Source organism: Trifolium pratense, linkage group LG1 (genome assembly GCF_020283565.1).
Source record: "Trifolium pratense cultivar HEN17-A07 linkage group LG1, ARS_RC_1.1, whole genome shotgun sequence".
Lineage (NCBI taxonomy): Eukaryota > Viridiplantae > Streptophyta > Magnoliopsida > Fabales > Fabaceae > Trifolium > Trifolium pratense.
Genome location: NC_060059.1, coordinates 8,896,684 through 8,907,248, shown reverse-complemented (window position 1 = coordinate 8,907,248; position 10,565 = coordinate 8,896,684). Strand labels below are relative to the sequence as shown.

Sequence of the window (10,565 nt, the reverse complement as noted above, 5' to 3'; positions counted from 1 at the left end):
TTATTCGCGTGGAGACTTCTTAACAACAGGTTGCCAACTAAAGACAATCTTGTTTGTCGCAGAATGTTGCATTTGAGTTTGTTATCTTGTGCCGATGGTTGTGGGGAGGATGAAACCTCCGATCATCTTTTTTTGTTTGTAACTTTCCTTTTTGTTTATGGAGATTAGTTCTAAATTGGCAGGCATATGCCGCCCGTTATCAATTGGAGCGAATCAAGAGCATGCAATTCAGTTTTGTAACGCTTATATGTTTGGCAAAGAGGTTCACTATGAAATTCAGGTTGTGTGATCGGTATGTTGTTGGACCCTTTGAAATGAAAGAAACAACAAGATATTTTATCATAAGGTGTCTTCACTAGATATTTTATCATATGAAATTCAGGTTTTTTTTTTTTTACTAAAATTAAAATTAGAGATTTTTCTTTTGACCAAACAAAAAGCTTTTTTAAATAGAAAATTTATTGTCTAAATAAAAAATAAAAAATAGTGGATGACTGAATTTGGAGCCAAAAACAAAAGGTTATTATTGTAAAGTCAAGTATTCTCGTACCATGAACAAACAACACCATATCATGCGCAAATAGTTGTTCTTTGAATCGTTAACTTAGGAAACAGAAGAAGAAAGTTAACAACAGAAATAACAAAAAAATCTTTGTCACTGCAATTACAATTTTGATTCCTCTGATTCCGATTGTCGGGATCAGAGGATCATCGCCATTATTATCTTCTTCTTCTTCTAGGATATCTTTCCTTTTTCATTTTCCTTTATAAACAGAGCCCCTGAAATTTTTTCCCTATTAGAATAAAAAATGCAATTTGAAGATCAAGGAATCTCTTTTTCACGATTTCTTGAAATGGGTAGTCCTAATAATTCTGAGGGAACAATGGAAGGGTGGCTTTATCTCATTCGTTCTAATAGATTTGGTCAGCATTATTCACGTAAAAGGTACTTCATTCTTAAAGACAATGTTCTTAGAAGTTACAAGATCCAACCCACTTCACAAATGGAGGTAAATTGTTATATAAATTCAAAAAGTTTCGTTTTTTTTTGCTTTGTTGTAAAATTTATCTTCATGTTTTGGCTTTTGTTTGATTATTTTAAGGTATTGTTCTTACCATATTTAATATGTCGCGTGCATAACAATTTTAAGAATGTTTTTGATTTATTTATATTTACATGTTTTTTGTAATGATGTTGCCAATGTCATCTATGGTTGTGATTTACTTCTTAAATTTTTCCTTATTTTTGAAGTTGCTTAATATATTGTTATGCTTGTGTTTGGTAGACAATTTTGTTCCTTAATCTAACAACTACTACTAGGGAAGGACCATGCATTGGTTTCATATTAAATTGAATGTTGTAATGTTCATAGGTGTCAATAGAAAAATTTATGATCATGTTGTTAATTTGTGAAAGATATATGAAAGGATTGAAATTTTCAGGAGCCATTTAGAAGTGCAATGATAGATTCTTCCATCCGGGTTACCGACAATGGAAGGGAAAGTACCAATAGAAAAGTAAGAAACTTATAATGATATTTTGAATACATCAAATTTTAGTGTTATATATATTTGTTTCTTTGAGGACTTAATTGAATTTAGAAATTTGTTTGCAATTCACAGGTGTTCTATATTTTCACTTTATATAATGCTACAAATCAAAAGGATAAGCTTAAGGTTTGTAACAAAACTAAAAGTCCAAACAAAATTGTTTGTGTTTGTCCTCTAGATTGATAAGTTTCAATTCCATATTTTTATAGTTGGGGGCAAGTAGTTCAGAAGAAGCTGCGAAATGGATACGATCTTTTCAGGAAGCTGCATTGAAGGTTCTATATACTTTTTTCCCTTAAATGAGTAGAAAGGGTTTGTCTCATGAAAAAGAAACTTATTCTATTTGTATATTTTTCAGGAGTATCCAGATGCAGCTAAGAATTTTGTGCCTTGTCACAGGAGAAGGCGATCTTTGAGGTATATAAACGCGTAAATTGCGTTGAAATGAACACAAGCACATTCCCTTTTTGAAGGAGTGATGAATAATTATGTGCTATCAAATAGCGGTGCTATAGTGTGGCGGAATTTGAATAAATTGTTATTGTTCTGCAATGCACAATTTAGTACAAAGTATTGCCAAAGCGGTTATAGCATTTTGTAGCACAGCATAACGGTTATTGTGCCGAATGTCTAATTAAAGTGTTGTTGAAACAGATATGGAGGGGCAAAAAGCATAGATTGGAGAAACTCTAGTATTAGTTTTCAATCATGTGCATACTCTGAAGCAATTACCACCGATGTTATTGCACCTTCCCCATGGAAGATTTTTGGTTGTCAAAATGGTGAAACTTTAACTCCTAGCTAGATTCTTATATTATTACACACACATATATAGCCATTGTCATCTGTAAGATAATTTGATTGATTTCTTGTGCAGGACTAAGGATGTTCAAAGAAGCCAAATGTTGGGATTCGCGTGGAAGGGTAAGTTACTGCTAATTTTGTACTAATGTTTTGTTTTTGTACTAGGATTATATTGTTTTAAAGGTGAAAATTGTTGTTGTGTATTATCGATTCAGCGTTGGGGAGATCAACCAGCAATAATGGCAGTTGGTGTGGTTGATGGAACTTCAGAGAATATTTTCAATACTCTTATGTCTCTTGATCCCTCAAGATCCGAGTAAGTCTTATAAGATTCGAGTTTGTTTGAATTGTCCGTGAGTGTAATAAAATTACAGTGCGTCATCATAATTTTGACAAAAATCACGATGCACTAAATCACTTTATGCATAATGAAGATTGACAGTGAGTCATATGCATAAAGATAGTGAATAATGAATTAGGTTTGCGCGCAGATGGGACTATTGTATAAACCGAGGCAGTGTGGTTGATCACCTAGATGGTCATACAGATATCATTCACCTTCAATTGGACACTGAATGGCTACCATGGTATGTACTACTAATTCACATATTATATATTCACACACTAAACATGTTTTAACAAATGGAGTAACATAACATATATGTGTAGGGGTATGAAACCACGGGATTTATTGTTGCGAAGATACTGGAGAAGAGAAGATGATGGCACATACGGTATATTTATATCTATATTTATATTATGAAGTTGTGATTCATTCATCAATTAACTCCTTTTTTCTTTTGCTGTTTTTCTTCTGTGATAAACAGTTTTACTATATCATTCCGTGAGTCATTCCAAGTGCCCGCCCAAGAGAGGCTACGTCCGAGCTTCCCTAAAAAGTAATGCATGCTTTAAGTTTTGACATTATTATCCATTGTTTAACCTTCATGATGCTATACACCTATAACATAGCAGAATTTGGTCCTATTGTTCTGCAATAAATATTTTCAAATAAAGAGTATAGTGGTGCTATAGCACCATTGCGTTGCGAAATTTTAACAATCAACTATTTTCTGCTGTTGCAATTGACAATGCTGCACCATTGCGTAGGAGAAGATGTATATATGAGTTACTATATAATGTTATATCATATTACTATAGTAGCTTAAGTTCAACTTTCTTTCTCAATATTTATTTGTTTCCTAAAATTTGGTAAATTCCAAAAATTACAAGTACATATTCTTTTCCAGTAAATTATATGCTAATATTAATGGTAACGCTTAGCAGGTGGAGGATATGTGGTGACTCCTGTTAACAAAGGAACTCAGTCCGTTGTGAGACATATGCTTGCTATGGACTGGAGATTATGGAGACTATACTCGCGACCTTCATCTTCTAGATCCATTACCATTAGTATGCTCGAGAGAGTCGCAGGCATTTATCTATTCTTACAATTTTCACACGTCTATTTCCTGTCATTACGTTTTAACACGGGATATGTACCTATTACTAAGTAACTAATAGTTAAGATCTTGTGCAAGTAACTGTATAAAACATTGCTCTTGCACACGATCTTTACTGTAGTTACTTGATGATAAAGTTACTGCTATGTAGTTTATCTAGTCACACATTTTTATACATATATGAATATGATACATTGATACTATATATGAGTTCTTAGAATGATCTCTTTGTTTTGTAGCACTGAGAGAGTTGTATAGAACCAAAGCAGTTTCTTCTGAGCCTATTACAATGACAAAGGATATTGGATTGCCTGTTAGTGTACAGAAGGATGTTACGATTGACGTTCCACAAGAGAGTAGGACGATTGAGGAACTTGTTGAAGTGAAAGATGAAGTGGAGGACAAAGAAATTATTGGTCGTAACAGTAGTTGTTTAATGGGATTGAATGATTCTGATGAGTTCTTTGATGTTCCTGAATCTACAGAATATGATCACTATGATAATCAATGGCACTCTGATTCAGAACAACTCGGCGTTCCCCAACATAAAATATCATCAGCTGCTGGTTTGGTAAAAAAGTTACATGATCTTGCAGGTTAGTTTTAATTTCTCAATGTGGCCACTTTTTAAATGATTTTATGAGAAAATAGTTTAAGGTTTAAACATATGTTGCAGTTCAAAAGAAGGGTTACATCGACTTGCAAGACGCAACTAAGGAGGAAAGTGAATCATGCTCTTATGGAACCACTCTTCAAAATGATCCAAATTGTACTTTACCTTGCACCTGGGCTGCTTCTGATCCATCTTTGTTTTTGGTTCGAGGAGAAACTTATTTCCAAGATCAACAAAAGGTAAATTAATGATTAATGTTACACAACAAATCATGTGTATCGGAATATCAAGCATTAATTTTCGTATCAACAATGATCGATATTACTTACACTATGCTCTACCGTGAATTGTTCACTTTAGAGGAGCCTAATCCGTCTTAGAATTACATGCACTTGCGCATAACAATGTGAATTTGTCATTTTAAAGGTCAAGGCGAGGGACACCTTAATGGAATTGGTTGGTGTAGATTGGCTCAGCAGTGACGCAAGAGAAGACGATTTAAGTAGTCGTCCCGGTTCCATAGTTCAGGTATTTTCTTTTTCCTTTCATTAGCTACTTGACTTAGAGAAGATACTTATCATTATCAAAATCAAAATATTACTGCTTAAACTTCTTATCAAATGTGCTTTGGATTTGTATTTATTCAGCAATCTTTAGCAAAAGGTGGTTCAGAATTCTTCTTTGTTGTCAACATGCAAGTGAGTATATGATCTCATATTTTTTAATCATTTTACAATATTCATCACTTTTGAGAATTAGATTGTTAATTTATTTACACTATACTATTGTCATGAATCAGATGCCAGGAAGTCCCATGTATAACCTTGCACTCTATTACATGTTGAAAACTCCTTTGGAAGACATTCCATTACTGCACAGCTTTGTTGAAGGAGATGATACTTACAGAAACTCAAGATTTAAGCTCATACCATATATTTCTAAGGTTAATCACATGTCTAAGATTTTTGCTACATTTCTAAAGTTTATGTTAAGTATAAATTTACAATGTCAACCAAATGTGTGACTTACAAGTAATTATGATCTGATGATTACGATTGATTGACATTATAAGAAATCGTTATACTAAGAGTGTATATGAATTAAATATTTGCGAGATATATCAAGATGATTGATTATCTAACGGTTTGCATTCCTTTGTCAATTTTCTTCTCTTATAGGGATCATGGATAGTCAAGCAAAGTGTTGGAAAGAAAGCATGTTTGGTAGGCCAAGCACTAGAAATAAATTACTTCCGCGGCAAGAATTATCTAGAGGTTACTAACATTGCCAATTCTATGTAATCCTTATTTTTGTTCCTCTTTTTGGTATATAAGCTGACATTTTAATTGGGCAAATCATATTTTTAGCTTGGCATTGACGTTGGATCTTCAACGGTTGCACGAGGAGTGGCAAGCCTAGTTCTTGGATACCTCAACAATTTGGTGGTAGAAATGGCATTTTTGATACAGGTAACAATAATGAATCGGTATGATTGTGATTTGCCGACAGTGTAAAACTTTTTATACTGACAATGTATCAAAATTAAACTCTCGTGCAGGGTAACACACGAGATGAACTCCCCGAAGTACTCATTGGGACATGTAGACTCAATCATATGGATGCATCTAAAGCATTTGCAGTGAATGCTTAACTTCTAACATGATTTTTTTTCTTCATGTCTTTGAGGAGCAGAAGTTTGATACTGTCTCCTATAGTATTAACAACAGCAATAGAAGGAAAAACAAAATTAAGGATGACAAGTGGTACATGTTATAGAACATGTTACCTTGCAAGCTTAATGTTTTTTTTCCATCCGATACAGTGAAACTGATATTGGTGGTATAGGAATTTTCCTTTGAATTTTTGCTGAGGCTAATCAAATTACAAAGAAGTTATATTTTAATTTGATCTCTTGTAATTTGTTGCACAATAACTTTTTTCTTTTGTTGATGATTGATATAAGAATTTAATTCATATACACCGCCAGCGTATTTTTTTACACCAACAATGAAACCATATTGTTAGATCATTGACAATTATTATAACCACTTAAAGTCACGCATATGATTAGCTTTGATGTGTTGACATTGAGGTAATTGAATTTCTCAAATTTTATTTTTACAATGAAGTTGAGAATCAAACTTAAGACATCGTGCATACTACCCAAACTCTTTAGCATTAAACCAAACTTAATGACTTAATTTCTGAACTTTGTAAATTGCACCGAATCTCTCTCATCTACTAAAAGATATTTTTTGATAATATATTTTACTTGTAAGAACAATCATCATACATTGAAGACAAGTCACATGATACCATGACTCACCGCTACATTTGTGCCATTATTATCATCAGCAATGGATTATGGATGATGACTGGCATATTAGATGTATGCACTCTACTTGTGCAAAAGTGTTTTTGTTAGTGTACCATAATGTTAACCAATTTATCAACAATCACACCACACCACATAGTGTCTCTTTTGCACATTACTTTTTGAGTTTAATTGTTGTGCACCGTCGGTGTAAAGATTCTTTACACATACATCCAATGATGCGTTGCCACATCATTTAATGAATGTGACACATCATGTGTTTTTTCTTTTTATAAGAAGGAAGCAACAAATTGTTAGTTTATAAAAGAATCTCACTACTTATATATATATATAGGGAGCACTTCAAGTGAGAGGAGTGTTTTATTGTGAGAGATGAGAGGAATAAACATTAACCATTGGATGATAATACACGGTTAAGATTTAATTACTCTCATGTATTCCTTTTGCAGTGAATTGGCTTCTCGACTTCCACTCTTATTCCATCTTCTCCATTATTTTCTGGAAACCGTTAATTACTCTGAAAAAAAATGTTATCCGTAGTAAAAAAAATCTCATCGGAATAAAGAAAGAAGAAATAGAATAGAAAATCAGTCTCCCTGCATCAAATGAACCAAACCCTTTTTGAATGGTTTTCAATTTCCACTTTTTCATCTAGCAAGAAATAAACTCAGGTGCCACTAAATCACAAATCCCCTACAATTGAATTAACGCTATTCTTCGTTGGAATACACAAAATAATTGCCAGAATTGTTTGTGCCTCTTTTTTCCACTTTTTAATAAGAAGAATCAAGCACTGACAGATCTTACGGCGTTTCCGAGAGAATGAGCAAGGAGAAGGTTGTAGAAATCAAGTGCAATTAATTTTATGTGAAACTTCTAATCTGCACCACACAATTTAATCCAATGGTTAATGTTTATTCCTCTCATATCTCACGATAAAACACTCCTCTCACTTGAAGTGCTCTCAGATATATATATATATATATATATATATATATATATATATATATATATATATATATATATATCTGAAACATTGTTCCTATCTTTTTATGTTGGTATATAGATAAAATGATAAACTATTAGAAATTTACACACATAAAATGAAGAGATTGAGATTCAAATTTCAGTCATGATGTCCGATCTAATAATTTTAACATTTCTAACGGTTGAGCTAAGATTCATGGATTGTTCCCATTTTTTTTTCCATGCCTATAGTGTGGATGCCAATCAATACAATTGCACATTAATGGTTGTTACAAGCTACTCCTATTAAGTAGTTAAAATTGAAATTAGATGAATAGTTGAACCGATTTGAGTAAAAGATTAAAGTTAAAGAATAAAAGGACTATGTTCAAAATGTGTAGTATTAACCATTAAGTATTAACTTTGACTATTTTTTTTAAAAAAAGTAGCTAATATTTTATCAATATACTATAAATATTTTTCTTGTGGGAGTAGAGAGACATTGAGCATTTTCTTTTGACAAAAATAAAACGATTTTTCATTTGAATTGTTAGAGATACATCAAATTTATAATTGAAACACATTGCTCTCAAAAATTTTGCAAAGGATTTCATCAGCCAAAAGGAATATTGCCAAGGAAATTTGAAATTATGCTTCAAAAAAAAATGGAAATTTGAAATTAAAAGAAAAATAAATGAATAAAAGATTTCGGTTGTTTAAGTCAATAATCCATTGGTGTTGATTTATTTGCCCATCATCATCATCATCATCATCATCATCATCATTTTTATTACTACTTTCCTTTGTTTGATTGCTTTGCAACCCCTCCCTCTTCTTTTTTTTTTTTTTGGTCATTTTTCTTGTTGTAGGATGGACATGGACCCGGTTGTTTCTTAATTTTCTCAAGATCATTTCTCTCCTGACCCCCCTCATTTCTTTTCTACCCCCTAAATTTCCATTTTTGTCCTTAGGGTACTGCGATTTATATGAACCGAAGGAATTTGACATGATGATAAAATTCGGTAACCACTTACCGAAATCTGGGACATTTCGGTTCGCATGTACCGAAACAATTATTTCGGTAAACTTGTTCCGAAAATGGCCTAATTCCAGCGACCCAATGAAATTTTTGATAACAACGTACCAAAATCTAGGACATTTCGGTTCGCAGGTACCGAACAAGCTGACGTTCGGTTTCTGTGTACCGAAAATGCTAATGTTCGGTTTGTAGTTACCGAAATGGTCTAATATTTGGCTTCGGTGAATATGAACCGAAGTTTTTTGACAAAAATTTTCAAACTGTAAGGAGCAAAATGAGATTTTTGAGAGGTATAAAAAAAATGTGGGGGGTCGGGAGAGAAATGATCTTTTCTCAATAAATACCAAACATGGTTTGGGCTTCCAGACAATGTTGTGCTTCTGTTGGCCCAAAAAAGTTAATATAGTAATCTTTCAACAAAATTAAATTATCTCACAAAAACATGAACACAATTCACAGTCTCTTTTTTTATGAAAATAACTTATTTTCTGAAATTAAATTAGTTTCTACATCTGAATTTTGCTAAAGCTATTTCATTGATTTTTTCAATAAACATCTATACACCTTTGATGATTTTACTACTTTTTCTTTTTGGAATCGATGATTTTATTATTTTCTAATTGCCGTAAAGTTGTATTAATTAAAATTTAAGACGTTCCTATAAACTACAAAAACATCGTAAAAATGCAAATGCATATTGTTTGAGCCTATAAGGTATATTGCATCTAAGGTGTGAAGTTCAAACTTTGGTACTTTCACTTATTCACTTTAAAAAGTAAAATTTTAGTCATTAAGTTGTGTAAGTGCACGTATAACATAATCTACTTAACAAAAAAATAAAAGGACTTTACTTATATCCCAAAAATGCACAAGTTCAATTTCCCGAGTCTTAAGGTTTGTCTTGATTTTGATGAGTCCCTATAACCTAATACACATAATTTATTTCTCAAAAAAAAATATTTTAATACAAATAAAATTTTTTTTGACATTTCTTCATTTTTCTTTTTTATGTATTGCATGTTACTATTTTGTTTGCCAAGTAGTTCAGTGGCTAAAATTTCACATTTTTAAATGTAAATAAGTGGAATAAAAGAATCTTATTGTGTCTCTTAACACCTTTTTTTTCTTGTCTTCAGAGTTATTCCAAAATGACTTGTTATGGCAAGGAAAAAGGGGAAACAAGCACACTTGAAAAGCGTAGTACAATGAATAGTTGTATACTGCATTCATGTCTGAGGTTCGAATGCCGACTTCTGCATATAATATGCAGTTTTCCTATTGATTAAACTAAATTCGCATAAACATTAAAAATTTAATATTAAAAGTAAATATTTATTATCAAAATGAAATAGCATAACCAACAAGGTCTAGATTGTTAAAATTTGATTCATGTGATTCTAAAGATAATATCACATGCGGTGCACACAAATTATATCTTAAAAATTATAAAACAGAACTTACGTTACTTTTGATATACTTTTCCTTTTACATGCCCCTTAATTATAATATTAGGCTTTGTCAAAAAAAAAAAATTATAATATTAGGCTTTGATAGATAAAATACACTGTTCTGAGCCCTTTGGAGATGTGTCCCCCAATGTTCTTGATAAGGAGTGGGTTGCCACTTTCCTTAACACCATTTTTTTTTATTTGCTGCCTTTTTTCCTTGAATGTGTTAGACGCATCTTATAATATTTAATTAATTAATGTTTGTTATGCAAATGTTTGAAAAAATAAATCTTGACTTGAAGTATTTCTTAAAAAATGTTTTTTTCTAATCATTCTTAAAAAATGG

The 10,565-nt window shown here is 32.0% G+C and overlaps 1 protein-coding gene across 2 annotated transcripts; it reads left to right on the top strand.

The window, feature by feature from the left end:
- The first annotated feature begins 472 nt into the window (after positions 1 to 472).
- LOC123919544 (protein ENHANCED DISEASE RESISTANCE 2-like) lies at positions 473 to 6,572 on the top strand. 2 transcript variants are annotated; one of them, XM_045971477.1, is made up of 20 exons: positions 473 to 1,010; positions 1,444 to 1,518; positions 1,624 to 1,677; positions 1,761 to 1,826; positions 1,910 to 1,968; positions 2,206 to 2,333; positions 2,429 to 2,475; positions 2,571 to 2,671; positions 2,847 to 2,942; positions 3,025 to 3,089; positions 3,183 to 3,254; positions 3,643 to 3,789; positions 4,058 to 4,414; positions 4,495 to 4,670; positions 4,858 to 4,959; positions 5,079 to 5,129; positions 5,231 to 5,374; positions 5,610 to 5,705; positions 5,799 to 5,900; positions 5,990 to 6,572. In XM_045971477.1, exons 1-20 carry the CDS (start codon positions 810 to 812, stop codon positions 6,080 to 6,082), a joined length of 2,232 nt encoding a protein of 743 aa, XP_045827433.1. In that variant the 5' UTR covers positions 473 to 809; the 3' UTR covers positions 6,083 to 6,572. The 2 variants fall into 2 exon arrangements, with proteins under 2 accessions (XP_045827433.1, XP_045827443.1); XM_045971487.1 differs by having other exon boundaries at positions 544 to 1,010; positions 3,643 to 3,768.
- Positions 6,573 to 10,565: the final 3,993 nt, after the last annotated feature.